A 17,768-nucleotide genomic window follows, 5' to 3' on the forward strand; every position below is an offset into this window, starting at 1 on the left:
CCAGACCCAGTTCCGCTCGGGTCTCTGCCTAGGCGGTGGCAGTGAGAGGCCACATTCGCTGCCACAGGAGGGATGCGTGCCCTGCGGCTCAGAAAGAAAGATGGCCGAGGCTGGCATACAAAAGGGGTCAGGATGTCTTTATTGCTGGCCGGCGGGAGAGGCAGGCCCCGATTGCAAGGGGCCTGCAGCCTTGGGCTGGGCAGCCAGGTCTTTGCCGTCCAGACATACGAAGACAACTGGGGACTCCAGGAGAGCGGGCCGACCACGAGCCACATGGCGTAAGCGCTGGGGTCACAGGCAGAGACAGCTGCAGAGGTGCTAATACCAATAGGACTTCCTGGCTCGGCGCGTCTCCACGATACCCTGCAGCTCCAGGATTTCTTCTTCAAATATTTTCAGGGATGGCTGGTAAGTCCTGTCCAGCGCATCATCCACTGAGGTGTCCTTTGGCCCATCTGCCCGGGGAGGGGGAGAGGGGAGTATGTTACAACCTCGATCTCGGCACCATCTCCAGGATGCTGCGGAGAACAGCACCCCTTCCGCCGCAGATCTGCACAGCAGAGACGGCTGTGGGGAAGAAGGGGGTTCGCTCCCACAGGCCCAGCCCAGCCCAGCTGTGTGGGAGGGAGCTCGAATGTAGCCCTGCAGGGCCAGCCCAACTCCAGGGGTAGCCGAATTCTAGTCCGGCTCACGTCACAGGGGAATTGGACCCGGCCACATCATGCTCAGGGCAAACTCTGCTTGACGCGCAGATCCGGGGGGGTTGCTGCCATTCCGATCGGGTCCATGCTGGTGTCAGCGATGACACGACATGCTGGGCAGGGGAGAATCAGGCCCATCTCTTGGGACCTGGGATCGCCAAGGCACAAACTCAAAAGCAACATGGGTTTATACCGTCGCTTCCCAGATGGGAAACAAACGTCAGTGGAAACAGGGCTAACGAGAGAAGTGTGACAAAACCCACTCCTGGCTTCCCCGAGTCTGGGTGAGTCCAAGGCAGTAGCTGTAAATGCAGTCAGTGCTCCAGGCTGTGGGGCGACTGACAGTACAAATAACTCAAGGAAACACTATCCCCTCCCTGGCCCAGCTGCGAAGCAGGCTCCACAGAATGCTTTAAACCCCTCGGCCCGATTCTCAGCCCCGCGCCTGCAGGAAAACGTCACCGGCGCCCACTTGAAAGCCGCTTGGCCCCGGGAAGCAGATTGCAAATTAGAGCAGCTCCGTGGCTGCTCTCACTTACACCAAGGTCTGCGCGGCTCTAGAACACAGAGCACAAAGGCGACAGAGTCAGCCACAGGGCTGGAGCGACTGAGAATCAGGCCCCAAGTGTGCCACATGCCGCAGACACCATCCCATTTCAGCCCTGTTGCTCAGGCACCTTTCAGCAGTTCCCAACAGAAAGCAACGTCGGCTCGCCCGGGGCCAAGTGGGAGAAGCCCCCAGCAAACCCGCTCACCTTTCCACTGCTCTGGGATGATGCCGTCCCGGCGCTGGTGGACGGGTGCAGGGATGATCCTGCCGGTTCGCAGAGACACCCTCACTCGCTCACCCTCTTCGGTGTAGCGCCACTCCACCTCGGTGGGCTTCCTAGGGGGAAAGGCAGGGGGTGGGGGGGATCAGACGAGACCCCCGAGAGGGTTGCTCAGACCGGCCAAAAGCCTTTGGGGAGGTTTTTAATTGGTGTCTTTGGAAGTCTCTCTCTTGCTGCAGCACAGGGGCCCCTAGCACCTTGCAAGGGCATTGCAGTTAGCGCTCCCCCAGAGGAAGGAGCGCCCCCTACTGTTCCCTCCAGCACAGTGTCCCCTAGTACCATGCTGGGGCATTGGGGTCAGCATGGACTCCCTGGGGCACAGCGCCCCCTACTGAGCCCCCACTCCCTGGGGCACAGTGCCCTCTACTGAGCCCCCGCCACCCACTCCCTGAGGCATAGCACCCCCTACTGAGCCCCCACTCCCTGGGGCACAGCGCCCCCCCCTTGCACCACACTGGGGTCAATTCTGCGTTACCTATTGATTCCTTGCCACGTCCGGCCCAACTCTTGGTTTCCCTTATTACCCTTTGCCTCGCAGGAGCACCTAGCAGCCCGAGTCATTGACCCCCACCCCCCGGTGCCAGGTGCTGTACAGACACAGAACAAAGACAGGCCCTACCCCAAAGAGTTTGGACTCTAACTTTGAGCATCTCCCATCCAAGTACTGGCCAGGCCTTGCGCTGCTTAGCTAGACAGATCCGGTAGGTTCACGGCTGCGGGCAGTGCCTTAGGTGAGGGTTTAACACAGCACCAGCCTCCCACAGGCAGCTGGAAGGACGCCAGTGCCCCCAGCCGAGCCACGGGCCGGAGCCTGGGGCGGGATTACCTGTCCGTAGGGTCGACCAGGGCAATCTGTCGGAGCAGCAAGGGTGCCTCGCTGGCGATGTACATCCCCGGGTAATCGGCGGTTTTCCCCATGTAGTGGTAATGCTGGAAACAGAGAGCTGGGTTTCAAACCGCCGCCCCTTCCTCACCCACTGGCCTCGCCCCAGGGTCCCTCAGGCCAGGAGACCATCCCGGCCAGGGCAGTGTCTGAACTGAGTTGTGGCCTTTTACACTCTCACACGTCACCAGTACCAGTGGCTGTTGGGTGGGAGGGGAGGGGTTATTGCCACCGTTCTGCAGCACATTACAAGCTGATTAAACCTCATAGCCCACCCACGTAGTGTAGGTTAGCCCTATCTTACAGATGGGGAAACTGAGGCACAGAGAGGGGAGTGACTTGCCCCAGGGCTTGGAACAGGCTCACTGCACAGTCATTCTCAGGGTTCCTTGGGCTCCGCGCCCCTGAGACTCAGAACTACCCGAGCAGCCACGGGGATAGAACTCAGATCCTCCTGCGCTGAGAGCCCTGCTGCCTGAGCCAAAGGAGAATCCCCATTGGCGGTATGGGATGTATGACACACAGCAGAGCAGTTCTGATTCCAGCTGGCCAACACACAGGAGATTGAGGCTTCCCCCCCGTTCTTCCCTTACCGTATTCAAACCTTGCACAAAGACCCAGTTGCGAGCTCGGATGACCTGGATCACCATTCCTTGCTTCCCGGCATCCTTCCCGATTAATATCTCCACCTGAAACACAACAAGTCCCCGTTAGCACTCCATACGGGACCCCCCGGCTCGGGGCACAGAAACTCAGCAACGCCCCATGCTAGACAATCCCAGAGGGGGACTACTTATGGCTGGAGCTCACCGTGTCCCCACGGAACACTTTCCAGTCCTCCTTGCTGATGGGCTCCACAAACACCTTCTTGCGTCTCCGCCCGGGGGGGTTGAGGGCCTTGGCCATGGCCGTCCAGGGCCGGTAGACGCCGTGGCGATAGTCCGGGGGCAGCTTCATCTTAGCCGCCATGGCAAGCAAGGCGGTCAGACGCATGGTCCCGCTCGGCGAGGGCGGTCACGGGTCAGCAGATCCAGCCAAGGCCAGGCCTAAGGTCACAAAGCAAATAGGCGGCCGAGCTAGGAAACAGAACCCAGGTGTCCTAGCTCCTGGTCTCATCCCCTTCCCCACAATCCCCAAACCCACAAAGCCCCTCCCCTCCCAGAGCCAGGGAAGGAACCCAGGAATCCTGGGTGGTCTATGCACAGCAATAGCGCATGGGGAGAAGATTTTAAGCGGGACACCAGCAGGGAGCTAGCTAGCTTTACCCAGCGGGTTTCAAGCCTGCTCAGGTCCCCATTAGGGTGACCAGATGTCCCGATTTTAGGGTCTTTTTCTTATATAGGCTCCTATTACCCCCCACCCCCGTCCCAATTTTTCACACTTGCTGTCTGGTCACCCTAGTCCCCATTCACAGTAGCCCTGCTTAGTGCAGCACCTACCCCCCAGCATCCCACTGCATCACCCCCTACTCCCCTGCCCCACGGACCCTGCATGCAAGCCAAGCAACCCAGCCCTTGGGGGGGGGACCAGGATGCAGCCCCCCCCCTTCTCACCTTGGTATTCTGCTGCTCCCAGGCCCCTCCAGCAGCAGTTTGCAGTTGCAATGCACCATGCACATGCGTCTTCAGAGGACCAAGAGCACTGCACGCTGGGACTGGTAGTCCTGCGTGGGAGAGCCCAATCGCAATGCATCCTGGGATTTGCTGCCATAGTAGTTCTACAGCATTGCACTCTGGGATTTGTAGTCCCGGGGGCTTGCTGCATTTCTGGGTGTTGCACTCCCAACTTCCGGCCACTGTCCGGTTGCATTGCATTCTGGGCTTTGGGGCGCCTTCTCCTCCCCCCCATCGGTCCTGTTGCATTGCATTCTGGGCTTTGCAGCTCCTCCCCCCTACCCTTGTCCTATTGCATGGCATTCTGGGTATTGCACCATCCTTTCCCTCCCCCCGCAAATCTGTCCTGCTGTATTGCATTCTGGGTATTACAGCTCCTCCTCCCACCTTGTCCTGTTGCATTGCATTCTGGGTAGTGCAACCCCCCCCCCCCGTCTTTGTCCTGTCGCCTTGCATTCTGGGTGTGGTAGTACCATCCTCTCTGCTGCATTGCAGTGTTTTGTGGGATTGGTAGTCCTAGTTTCGTGCCCTGCTTTCTGGCCCTCTGGGAGCTGGGGCTGTTCTCGCTCATCCAGGGCAGAAAGGACATGTTGCATGTCAGAAGCATGTTACACATATGTGCGCTGTGTAGATAGATGGGGCTCAGACAGTCACTAGATAGGGAGCTAGGGAAACGGACACACGGACGGAGAGCTGGGGGGACAGACAGGCAGCCTCTAGCAACCCGTACCCCACTAAGGAATGGGCAACAACAGATGGCCTCAGGGGATGCCCACACACATGTATCACAGTGTAGATGGGTAAAAAATGGGGCGACAAAAACAATTGCCAATTTTCCAACAGAATTTTAGACTTTTCAGCAAAAAAAAAAAAAAAAAAGTATTTTTTGAATACTGAAAAACGTTGGCTGGAAAGCAAAATATTTAAGTTTTCCAGTGTTCATCTTTTTGACATAAAATCAAAAATGTCCATGGGAAGCAGATACTTTTTGCAAAAAAGCAAACCTTCCCACTCCCCCCCGCCCCAATTTTCCATCAGTTTTGTGATGGAGACGATTTGACCAGCCCCACCAGCGAGCTTTTCACTAGACACAACCTGATCTGTTTTGTCCCCTTTGCGCAGATCATCACTTTGTAGAAACGTCAGGCTAGAAGGGACCTCAAGAAGTCATCAAGTCCATCCCCTGCACTGAGGCCGGCCCGGACCAAATAAACCTAGACCATTCCTGATGGGTTTGTCCAGCCTGTTCTGAAAACCCTCCAGTGAAGGGATCCCCCAACCTCCCTTGGATGTCTGTTCCAGAGCTCAACTCCCCTTACAGTGAGAAAGTTCTTCCTAACATCTAACCGAAATCTCCCTTGCGGGGCAGGTTTGGTTCATTTTATACATCAGCAGCTTTTCCCAGACCCATACACCTTTCAAAACGTAGTTTCTATATAAGCCATGCATGGCCAATCTATCAAACCCATTCCACATCTTCCAAAGCTATCGAGCGCTCTAGAGCAGGGACTGACTGTCTTTTAGCATGTGCCTGTCCAGCACAACTGGGCCCTGCTTCTGCCTGGGGTCTCTGGCGGGCGGGCTCGAATCATACGACATTCCCAGGTGTTTTTGTTCCATGCGGACCTGCAGACGTCCCCCGGAGCACGTGGTTGCCTGGCACTGTAGTAGCCACACTCCTGCCGCTTTCCATTTTGGTCATTACATTCCTACGGGGATGTGACTACGCTGCATTCTGCGAGCCTTAGGAATCAAGTCCACACGGCTCAGCACATCAGAAGCTGGTGCATTGCCGCGCTGACCTGCAGGTGCTTAGCTGCCATGCCAGCCAGACCGCGGCACTTTTCAACAGAGACTTCATCAGGGAGGGGTGCAGGGTCAGAACATAAGAACGGCCACACTGGCTCAGACCAAGGGTCCATCTAGCCCGTAACCTGTCTTCCGACAGCGGCCAATGCCAGGTGCCCCAGAGGGAATGAACAGAACAGGTAATCATCAAATTATCCATCCCCTATTGCCCATTCCCAGCTTCTGGCAAACAGAGGCTAGGGACACCATCCCTGCCCATCCTGGCTAGTAGCCATTGATGGACCTTCCTCCAGGAACTTATCTAGTTCTTTTTTTAACCCTGTTATTGTCTCGGCCTTCACAACATCCTCTGGCAGAGTTCCACAGGTTGACTGTGCAAATACTTCCTTTTGTTTGTTTTAAACCTGCTGCCGATTAATTTCATTAGGTGACCCCTAGTTCTTGTGTTAGGAAGAAGGAGTAAATAACACTTCCTGATTTACTTTCTCCACACCAGTCACGATTTTATAGACCTCTATCATATCCCCCCTTAGCCGTCTCTTTTCCAAGCTGAAAAGCCCCAGTCTTATAAATCTCTCCTCATACGAAGCTGTTCCACACCCCTCATCATTTTTGTTGCCCTTTTCTGAACCTTTTCCAATTCCAATACATCTTTTTCGAGATGGGGCGACCACATCTGCACGCAGTATTCAAGATGTGGATGTACCCTGGGTTTATATAGAGGCAATGGGATATTATCTGTCCTTTTCTTAATGATTCCCAACAGTCTGTTTGCTTTTTGGACTGCTGCTGCCCATTGAGTGGCTGTTTTCAGAGAACTACCCCCAATGACTCCCAAGTTCTCTTCCTTGAGTGGTAACAGCTAATTTAGACCCCACCATTGTATATGTATAGTTGGGATGATGTTTTCCAATGTGCATTACTTTGCATTTATCAACATTGAATTTCATCTGCCATTTTGTTGCCCAGTCACCTGGTTCTGAGAGATCCTTTTGTAGCTTTTCCCAGTCTGCCTGGGACTTCACTCTCTTGAGTAGTTTTGCATCATCTGCAATTTTTGCCACCTCACCGTTTACCCCTTTTTCCAGATCATTTATGAATATGTGGAATGGGACTGGTCCCAGAACAGACCCCTGAGGGACACCACTATTTACCTCTCTCCATTCTGAAAACTGACCATTTATTCCTACCCTTTGTTTCCTATCTTTTAACCAGTTACCGACCCATGAGAGAACCTTCCCTCTTATCCCACGACAGCTTCCTTTGCGGAAGAGCCTTTGGCGAGCGACCATGTCACAGGCTTTCTGAAAAGGCTTTGCTCAGTCCTCATCTCCCTGCATCAGATGCAAGCAAGCACCAGGGATGATTGCACATGCTCAGAAGAGGCTCCAGGGGCATGCTGGGAAGTGTAGTTTTCTGGAAGCACTTGGCAATACTCCAGCTCGTCTCCATTTTCTATTCAAGCTCTCTCCCCTTAGGTGCTGCAGGCCTGGGCTTTGCACAGCCCGGTGGGCTGAGACCTCTCCTCTGCACGTGAACGTGCTTGTAGCTCAGGGCATGTTCTCTTAGGGTGACCAGACAGCAAGTGTGAAAAATCAGGACGGGGGTCGGGGGGGGGTAATAGGAGCCTATATAAGAAAAAGACCCAAAAATCGGGACGGTCCCTCTAAAACCGGGACGTCTGATTACCCTACGTTCTCTTCAGCAGAGAGGTGGCACATTTAAACCCACTTCCAAGCCCTCCGGCTCCCCCAGCCTTCTGTAGCTAAAACTTTGGGCCACGGAGGGGGGCGTGCACGTGTGAGCCTGGATAATTCTTAGCAGCATCGCTGGGCTTGGGGCTTTTTACAAACAGAGGTGGCGGCCCAGGCCCGCGTTCCCATGCAGTGTAGAACTAAGCAAGTGCCGTTTGCATTCACCGGGCCCCAGGTAGCTGGGGCAGGAAAGTGGGGGAGTTTTTCCCTTGTCTTATGATGTATTATTTGCCCTGCGGTAGCAGCCAGAGGCCCCGACTCGGATCGTGGCCCCATCGTGCCGGCTACTGCGCCGACCCCACCGGCAGAGGCGGCGAGGTTTAGAGAGAGATTAAATGACTTGCCCACGGCCGCACCAGGCCTTGAACCCTGCTCTCCTGCGCGCCAGGCAAGTGCCTTAGCCGTAAAACCCCCCTGCAGCCAGCGTCTCGCCTTGCTCTCAAAGCAGCTCACGCAAGAGCTCCCTATTACAGCTGGGGAAACCGAGGCACAGAGTGGGAAAGCAATTTGCCCAAGAGGACAGAGTGAATCGAAGGGAGTAGGTAGGTTGCTGTCACAGGCAGTCATAGCCCATGGGGCAGGGTGCTAATCTGGGATTTAGAAGACCCAGATCAATCACACACACTGTGTGTGACCTTGAAGTCACTTAAGCCCAGATTTGCTAAAGGTAACTAAGACCCACCAACCTATTAGAATTCTTCGAGGGTGTTAATAAGCATGTGGACAAGGGGGATCCAGGGGATATAGTGTACTTGGACTTTCAGAAAGCCTTTGACAAGGTCCCTCACCAAAGGCTCTTCCGCAAAGGAAGCTGTCATGGGATAAGAGGGAAGGTCTTCTCCTGACTCAGTGACTGGTTAAAAGATAGGAAACAAAGGGCAGGAATAAATGGTCAGTTTTCACAATGGAGAGAGGTAAATATTGCGGGGGCCCAGGGATCTGTACCGGGACCAGTGCTGTTCAACATACTCATAAATGAACTTGAAAAGGGGGTAAACAGAGAGGTGGCAAAGTTTGCAGATGATACAAAATTACTCAGGATAGTTAAGTCCAAATCAGACTGCGAAGAGTTACAAAGCGATCTCACACAACTGGGTGACATAATGGCAGATGTAATTCTAGGCTGATAAGTGCAAAGTAATGCACATTGCAATATATCATTAACTGTCCATACAAACTGATGGGGTCTAAATTAGCCGTTACCGCTCAAGACAGAGATCTTGGAGTCACCGTGGATAGTTCTCTGAAAATACCCACTCAAGGTGCAGCGGCCGTCAAAATAGCCAATAGAATGGTAGGAACTATTAGGAAAGGGATAGAAAAGAAGGCAAAAAATATGTTCTTAGGTAGTTGCCTACATTTCTTTAAAAATCTGGTTCTGAGCCACTTTGGACTTCAGATCCCCATCTGCACAAGGGGGATAACAGCACTGCCCTACCTCACAAGGGGTTGTGAGGATAAATACATTAAAGACTGGGAGGTGCTAATTAATGGGAGCTAGCTAAATCGCTTGGATCAGAAAGTAGGTAGACACCATAGGGAAGCCGCCACCATAGATAAATAGAAACCATAGGCAGAGAAGTCAAAGCCACGGAGCCTCAAAACAACCAACAATAAATAACAGCCACTCCTATAATAATCAACATTTTTTATTGTCCTAGAGAACTGAAATCATCTACATTTTTCTGTGTTTTTTTTTTATTCTCTGCACTATTCCAAAGCTAAATTCAACAATAGTGTTCATCACAGCCTCAGACAGAACCAAGGCAGGGTTGTTTGTCTTTTATTTTCCAAATCGGAATACGATTACATCACATAGCGAGAAAGACGGGAGAGCGAGACAGAGAAAAAGAGGAGACACCTGGGCTCAGGGACCGGGAGGAACACGAGTTTAAAAATAAGGCAGACTACAACAAAAAAAAATAATAATAAAAAAAAAAATATTTCGCTAAACCAATGACTTTTCCAGCTACTCATCGTAGTTTCGTTTTTAAGAACTTTTTTTAATATGTGTATATATATATTTTTTGGTAAAAATGTCATCCTATTTTTTTTTCCTTTTTAAAAAATATTTTGATAAATATTCCCCAGAAGCCTTTTTGAATTTCCTTTCGGATCCGTGACCGCAGCCAGGCGGGGGAAAAACAAACAAACCTTCCATGCATATTTCCACAACGGGCACTGAATGAATGTGTCTTACATCTCCCTGGAGACCTGGACTTAGGTTGCCACTTGGACCACAAGTGAGGTCTAGTTCCCGTTATTTTATAGGCACATTCCCTGGGGTCAAACTGGCGGCCCCTGAGGTTAGCGCTCTGACTCTCAGACATGCTCAGGTTGGCCGTTCGGGGCCTTAATATAGGTGGAACTGGCTCTCTGAGAATCTGCGGTATGCTTTGGTATTGATTCACAGCCACTGGTGTAACTAAGCACACAAGGTGCTGGGTGAAGGGTAATTGGGCCTAGAGAGCATAAAGGAGCTCTAAAGCAACTCGCCCCCCCATCCCAAACACACCCCATGCTCTGAGCACAGGAAAAGCAACCAAGAATCAAGCCAGTGTCTTTCTCTGAGGCGTCAGCCCTAGACTTGGTCTCTGGCTACCCCATTTAGGAGTCCGGCAGAGCCCCTGAGGGCACTAAGACTGTCTGGTGAGGGCTGGAAGCGCCATGGAGGCAGCACACCCCCAGCTCCTTGTGGTGTGGACACCCCCATTCCTGTCCCTCGCTTCCTGGGATGGGTGGGTCTGGGAGCCCTGGAGGGGCAGAGCACACAGCTGCTAGCAAAGGGAGCACCCCCAAAATGGCATCATTGATGGGTTCCCCTTGGCCAACAGGAGCTGCTGGAATGTGGGGCTTTTGGAGAAAGGGGATCTCCTTTAGGGGAGACTCCTCCTCACACAGATGTCTCCTAGAAGGACTCTGCCTAGCAACGGCCCACCTCCTGCCGTTGCCCAGCAGAATGCTCAAATGCACCTCCCCAAAAAAGTCCTGCAAAATCAGAGGCCCTGCACTTGAAAATCTTCCAGCTGTCTCTGCGGAACAGCCGCTGTCCTGCTAGATCCGGGCGCTGAACACCTGGTACCCAGCTCTCCACCGGCCTGCCCGTGGGACAATCCTTGACACCCGTGCCAAACAAGCGGGTGGCATCGGTAGCATTTTGCACCCATGTAAACGACTGCACAGGACGCGGGGCGCTGGAAAACCAGGCCCATTGGACAGGCAAAAAACAGGGCTAGAGGCAATGCAGAGTCCGCTCCTGTTCCCCTTCATGTCAAACGGAAAAACCTGCAGCAGGAGCAAGGCCAAAATCCAGAACTCAAGTAACCCACGTCCACCCTGCTTTGGCCTGCTAGGAGACATCCTGATCTGTGACCACGCAGGATCTACCCGGAACCCCAGACCCCGTGGCTGCATAGCCATGCCAAGCCAAGCCACTAGATTCGGAATGAAAACTACTTTCAACCCAGATCTTTGTTCCGCCTCGGGACAACAGTCAGCAGCAAAGTGCCAGCGAATCACTGCTCTGTAGCCTCCAAGGTTTTTCTATCTTTGTCCTTCCAGGCGACGGTCACGAATACAGCTGGGAGTAGGGGGTGGGAGGGCCAGTACGGAGGGGACATTTTTTCCTCTATTGCCTCAAAAAAATTAATGTTTTTGAATTTTTTCAACTATAGAAAATTTTCCCCATTTTTAAAAAAGAAATGTAGTCAACATTTCAACGTTTGTCAAAATGGCAACCAAAGTTTCAAAATTCCAGCAAGAATTGTGTCAAAAAGTCACCATTCCCACAAGAATTGGGTCACAATTTTAAAACTCCAGCAGGAATTTTGACCAGCTCTGGTCGCAAAAGTTTCGGAAACATCACATGGGTGGGCAGACAGCGGTATCAAAGCCCTCATCTCGTTGAGCAAATCTTTGGGTGTATCCTTTGCTTCCCTTAAAAGATTGAAGCAGACTGGCGAACCCAGGTGTCTGAGTTCTAGGAAGGTCACTGACTGCACCCTGATGTCTAATGGGTGGGGTGAGTTTTGGGGGTAAAAATCTCCAATTCTTTTTCTCCACTATTTTCTCTATAGCTGCTTGAAATACAGGTAAAATTGCATGCAAGTGGTCAGCATTTTCCTCATTTCCCCCTCCCATAAATTCTGGAAATCTTGTGCCCGTCAGCAGCGTAAGAAAACACCCAGATAAAACACAGCAACATGCAGAAATCTGTCTGCCCATCTAGCCCTACTGGCCACAATATCACCGATCAGACCAAACTAGGACTAGCAGCGATCACAGGTCTCTGCTAATTCCAAACCACCACATGGATGCTAGAAGCGTTAAAACACTTTAGCAATTCAGTTAAAAACAATAATAAAAAAACCCCTACTGAACTAAAGTAAGAGCGGTCTCTATATCAGAGTGCACACTTCATGGATTTCCGTGGGTTCACTCATTACCTCCCCCATAGGAAGAGGGGGCAGAGTGTGCAGCGAATCGAGGGATTTCTGATCAGCTGAACACCTTGGAGGCAAGGGTTTGTGAGCTGTTGTCAAAAGAGTTCAGATTTGCTTGTAGTTTCCCCTGAAATCTACAGAATGACACCAGGGACAGACTGTCCGGATTCTTGGGATCACAAACAGGATGGAAATGGCAGATAAAACTCGTCCATCTCCTTATAGGCATATAGAGCAATCCTTACCACCGCCTTTGAAATTTTGAAAATGAATTTAGTGCTGGGTGAAAGGTACTGGAGGGACAGCCGTAGGCCTCTTAATTCATAAGCTTGGGCCACACACATCATTCTACCATGTTTCCCCAGAGGGAAGAGTGGCTCATTTGGGCATTGGCTTCTCTGGCAGTCTCAGCAATTTGGGGGTGAATGGTGACGGTTTTCAGACACGCCTGTCCCCTGGTCCAAGAGCCGTCAATCATCACACAAAGGCCACAAAACGGCGCAACCATCCTCCACTGCACTGGATCCAAAATGGGGCCCCAGAGACAAAGAACTTCACAACCTCCCACTAATCTCCTGTCTGGGGCTGGCTGAAAGTTTTTTCCATCAAAACTGGTTTTTGACGGAAAATTGGGTTGGTGGCTAAATGAAATATTTTGGGAAAAATTTCTGTTTTGCCGCAGAAATTTTGAATATATATATTTTTGGGGCTGATCAACCAAATGCCCCAAAACAGATAGATGTTGATTTGGAAATGCTGCCACAATGCATTGTGGGAATCTCCCAAGATGCACCATGGCCAGGGGCTCCCAGGATGAACTGCTTCTTCTCTCTAAGAAGCGAGACTCTGGTGCATCATGGGAGATGTACTCTGACCAGGGAGTCTGGCCTGAACTACAACTCCCATAAGTCTCTGCAACAGCATTTCCCAGTTGACTTTTTTCAGTTTTTGGCCAAATTTTTTTGGTATTGAAATTCCTGCCAAAAAATCTAAATTTTCCACAGGGATAAAAAAAAAAATAAAAAATTCAGCCAACTCTGTCCCTGAGCCATCCAATCCCATCCTGTCCCAGCTCAGCTAAATGACCCGCTGAAAGATGACCTGGTAAGAAAAGAGGTGCACATGGCTAGCACTTCCCGTAGTCAGCCTAGGACGGCAGCAAGGCTGGGGTTTTATGATGCCTTGAGAAAGCGGGCACCGACAGCAGAGCATCACTCGCCACCGAGTTTGAGGGGAGACCTTGCAAGGAACGAGACCTATCTAAGACTGTCTGACGGACAGCAGCTGGGGCAAAGCGGGACATTACGCCCCTTGTCTTGTTTAAAGGGACTCATGCCCATTAACAGAGCAAGAAGCCAATGGTGAATCCCATTTATGGAGCAGGGCATGCAGTTCGGTCAGGGATCTCTCTGGTGCATCCTCACAAAAGCAAGATTCCCAAACCTGATTGGTGCATCTCTCTCTGCCATTGCTCTTCTGGGATTCAGAACTGGAAACAGACCAATGGGCCATGATTCACATTTACACGAAAGCCCCCTGACATTGCTCGGGCCACGGAAAGGGTCCTTCAGGCGCCCTTTAAGGCCCTTTTAACACGGCTCATGCAGCATCCCGGGGCCTTAGTGTCAATGAGAAGAAGGCCCAGTTCATCTAAATGTTCCGGACATCAAGGAAACCCCTCAAAAACAAAACAAATCTATCCAGCAATTCTTGAAAGAGACAGACGCCAACTCTGCCTCTCCTCCCCAGCTTTCCGGAGATCACCTGACTTTAAACCCTCGCGAAAGCACCACCGAAAAGAAAGCAATTCGTAGGAAGTGATAGGAAACATTTTAAAAAGGCATGAATCGCTTTTATTTCAAATCAACTGATCAGCGCCCCCTAGAAATCACTATTACAAGCATGCGCCCTGCTACGGGTGGGCGGAGGGGAGAGGGGGGGGAGGAGAGACGGGATGGTTCGTGTTACTGGTTTCTTTTTATTTCTTTTTTCCTGAATTGCAGATGCGACGAGCCGATGAGGAACGAAACTGTTTAGCACCCAGGGAGCCCAGCGGGAAAGGAACAGCCCAGACGATCAGCTCAGCTTGGAAAGGCCGGCCAGCTACAGACTGCGGGAGTGGAGAAGGAACAGGGAAGAACATTAAGGGCGATGAACGTTGCGGTGGCAGCAATCAGGATCAGGGCCGCAAGGCGGAGGATAACCGGGGGGGCTGTCTCCTGCAATCGGATCCTGCCTGGAGCTCTCCCATCCAAGGAGTAACCAAGCCTGGCATTTTGACCCCCAGCAGAAGGGCGGAGGTCTTGTTATGCTTCCCATCCGCCCCCGTTTCTTATATCCCTCTCCCCCTGAAGCGGACGGGCAAAGTCCTGCTGATTTCCATGCGACCTGCACCAGACCCTTAGGGCCTGATGCTGTGATGGGAACCAGCCTCCCTCCTCTGTAGAGGTGACGTGCCAGACCCTGCCCTCCTCCAGTCCCCTACCTCTCCTTGTGATCTCTGATTTCCTCCGCGGCGGCTTTCTCCTTCCCCTCTGGCTTGGCCTCTCTCGCGTCCGGGACTCCAGCGGGGTCGCTGTTCTTCTCTTTCTCCCCTTCGGCGGGGCTGGGCTTCTGTTTCTCTCCCTCCTTGGGGCCTTCTTCGTTCTCTACTTTCTTCTCCCCTTCCTGGCCCTCCGCCTCTTTGGCGCGTTTAGGGGAGTCCTGCCAACGGGAAGGTGTCAACCGGGACCCACAGCGCTGCCGCCCCCTCCCTGCCCGGGCGCTGAGAGAGGTCCTGAGCTGGCTAATACGAGGCCCTTGTCTGCAGGCACAGATCCCCTCCTACCAGCACCATGTGGGGGTGTCTCTGATCTTTTCTCAGAGCGCAATCCCCCAACCCCCATCTCAGGGACCAGCCCTGTTCCCCGGTCTCAGGGACGGGCCCTGATCTTTACTCCCTGAGCTCGGAGTTCCAGACAGCACTGTCCCCATGCCCTGGTCTGTCTCCGATCTACAGCCCGCTCCCTCCCTGGGCAGCTCACCGGAGGCCTCCCCCCGACCGCTACCTCCAAGGCATCTTCCGCTTTCCGCTTGATCCCAGCCTTCTCGTTCTTCTCCTTGGTTTGCTCGTCGATCACCAGCTTGCCCTCCTCGTCACTGCTGCCCTCCGCGTTGCCTTTCTTCTCACCGTCGCCCTCCGGCTCCTGCTCAGGTTCGGCGTCCTCCGGGCAGCTCTTCTTCTGGGTCGGCTGCAGGAGGACACAGGGGAGGGACGACAGACAGACAGACAGATGGAGGAAGATGGAAGGGGGATACAGTTATTGCAAGGTGGTAGGAAGACCGGTGCCCTTGGCTCTGCCCCTCACGCCTGACAGCTGCTCCCCAGTGCCAGCTGCTGTCCAGGGTCAGGGATGGTTCTACACAGCCTATTTCTTCCCCCACGACGATAGCACCTTGCAGCCGGTGGCCTCTCAAAGCACTGTGCAGCCGCGGCCAAAGGACACACAGAGAGAGCTGCAGCCACTTCTGGGGTGGAGCATGACAACGGCTCGTGGGAGAGGAAGCAGAAAAGTTTCAACGGCAGGGGGAATTTAGGGAGGCGGGACTGAGTTTGCCAATTTTTGACCAGGACTCGGGCCAACACCCTCAACGCCTATGAAAAGATGGGTCTTGAATGACCCGAAGTCCTTGCTTTTAGCCATCTTCCAGAATATGGCACCTCCCAGAAGCAAAGCACCCTCTGGGGTACTGCCTCCCAGAGAAGAACGCCCCTCTGTGAATGCCCCAACCCCACTTGCCGAGTACCTAGAATGTCTTGGAGGTCTCCGATCCACAACCCAGCCCTCGCTTAGCTAATAAGAGCTGAGAGCATCCCAGCAGAATGCAGGCCTGCTGCAGGCTACCCAGAGGAAAATTTTAGTCCACACAACGAGATTGCAAAGCAGAACATTCTGCAGCCTGCAGAGAAAACCCACCCCCAAAACGTCAGTGCCGTGGGTTCACTCACTGATTCAAGTCATGGAAGACGCTGCTCCACCCGCCCCTTGCACCTTAAGAAGCTATTACTCTTGACAGGGTAAAGAGGACAGGCAGCGTGAGCTCAAGGTTCAAGCACTGGACAAGGGCTCAAGGGATCTTGGCTATATTCCCAGATCTACCAATGGGTGATCTCGAGCAATTCGCCCCCTCTCCTCCCAGCCTCAGTTTCCTCTCCCACGCTTTGCTCGTGTGGTGTATTCAGACTGTATTGGACATACAGCTCCTCCCACCCGATATCGGTTGGGGTCTCTAATACTGTCATAACGATCATCATTAATGGGCAATTAAAACAGATTCATCCTTGAACCTGGAGCTGATCAAAGTTTTCCTGTAGAGATTCCCCACCCCAAAGCGGCTTTTCAGCAAAACTGAAATTCTTGTGAAAAACTTCTATTTTTGTCAAAACAATAATCGTAATATGGCTTTTCACTGAAAAACTGAAAGCCAACATTTTTTGATTTTAAACCAGAACATTTTCAGTTTTGGGGATTTTGACTTTTCAACAAAGTTTTAATCTAAAAATTTTCATGGGTGGGGAGAGGGGAGAGAAATAATTTTCCCACTGTCTTCACTCCCCCCTGTAAGGGACTGAAGGAATAAGGCTCTCGTTAACTTCAACCAACGTTGGATCAGGGCAGGAGAGATTGAGGTCAGCTTTCCTGTCCTATCCCCATTTTACAGACAGAGAAACTGAGGCACAAAGAGGGGCAGTAACTGATTAAGATCACCCAGCAAACTGGGGCAGAGCTGGGAATAGATTCCAGGAGTCCCAGCGCCTCCTGCTGTAACCACTCGATCCCACTCCCCTGCCAGAGACAGAATCCCGGAGTCCTGACTTCCAGCCCCATACTTTACCCACATAACTAAATTCCCTCTCCCCCTTGAGGATTACCTGTCTTTAGGAGAGTGGTATCTTGAGCTCATGCCTGAAAAGATCACTGGGTTGGGGTCACTTAACCCCTTCAAACCGCCCTGCTCACCTTCCCCAAAGCCCCGACTTAGGATGTAGGATGTCTCTCTCCGGTGCCTGTCCCCAGCAACTACAACAATCTGCTACTGACACACCCGGGGAGAAATCACTACTTCGCTCCAGTGGAAGACGCTTAGGTTTTTGCTGGCAAAGGTCCTGGGTTCAATCCCCGCCAAAAGCCATAATGCCAGCATGGATTTGCCCATCGCTTTCTTGTATAACAAAGGAGCCCAGAGTGGAGTTGCTACAGGTAAAATTCACCTCTGGGCAAAGGATGTGCGGGCCTCTGCCCGAGGACAAGCTCTGCCCTACGGGAATCAGCCGGGGGCCAGCAGAGAGGTTTAACAGGTAGACACACCTGATACCCAGAGGCTTTGACGGTCGGGTTGTTCTCGATCTCCCACAAGCCTTCGCTGAACCCTTTCCGTTTGTTGGGCTTCCCGAACTTCTCCTTGCACTCTTCGTAGGGGAAGAGGTCTTTGGGACCCAGGAACGCCCTGCATGGTGGAAAAGAGAAGAAGCAGTAATGACAGGCCACGCGCGATATGCCTCCACAGCACCCCCCCGCTGAGGATTGCTAGGCAAACGTTCCAGCCGCAACCTGTCTGGGAGGCTGGATCCGCTGGTGAAACTGAGCACCAGGCATGGAAGTAACTTGGGGATTTCAAAGGCATCTGAGGGAGAGAAACACCCAACTCCTACAGAAAGTCAGCTGGTCCCCACTCTGATTTCCTGGATCTGCCTTA

The 17,768-nt window shown here is 52.5% G+C and overlaps 2 protein-coding genes across 3 annotated transcripts in view; both read right to left on the reverse strand.

Annotated features, from left to right (window-relative positions):
- Positions 1–116: 116 nt before the first annotated feature.
- On the reverse strand, positions 117–4,122 carry MRPL24 (mitochondrial ribosomal protein L24). 2 transcript variants are annotated; one of them, XM_034756831.1, is made up of 6 exons: positions 3,968–4,122; positions 3,225–3,460; positions 3,008–3,103; positions 2,358–2,461; positions 1,457–1,587; positions 117–455 (listed from the first exon to the last, which is right to left on the reverse strand). In XM_034756831.1, the coding sequence occupies exons 2-6, from the start codon at positions 3,405–3,407 to the stop codon at positions 319–321; spliced, it is 651 nt and encodes a 216-aa protein (XP_034612722.1). In that variant the 5' UTR covers positions 3,408–3,460; positions 3,968–4,122; the 3' UTR covers positions 117–318. The 2 variants fall into 2 exon arrangements, with proteins under 2 accessions (XP_034612722.1, XP_034612723.1); XM_034756832.1 differs by lacking the exon at positions 117–455 and adding an exon at positions 477–849.
- Positions 4,123–13,858: 9,736 nt separating this feature from the next.
- The window catches only part of HDGF (heparin binding growth factor), a 32,949-nt gene continuing 29,039 nt past the window's right edge, over positions 13,859–17,768 (reverse strand). The window contains exons 3-6 of the mRNA XM_034756407.1: positions 17,381–17,519; positions 15,080–15,262; positions 14,518–14,735; positions 13,859–14,142 (exon numbers count right to left, since the gene is read on the reverse strand). Coding sequence (XP_034612298.1) covers positions 14,136–14,142; positions 14,518–14,735; positions 15,080–15,262; positions 17,381–17,519 — 547 coding nt within the window. The 3' untranslated portion in view covers positions 13,859–14,135. The remainder of the gene's footprint in view (positions 14,143–14,517; positions 14,736–15,079; positions 15,263–17,380; positions 17,520–17,768) is intronic.

Source organism: Trachemys scripta, chromosome 24, assembly GCF_013100865.1.
Source record: "Trachemys scripta elegans isolate TJP31775 chromosome 24, CAS_Tse_1.0, whole genome shotgun sequence".
NCBI lineage: Eukaryota > Metazoa > Chordata > Testudines > Emydidae > Trachemys > Trachemys scripta.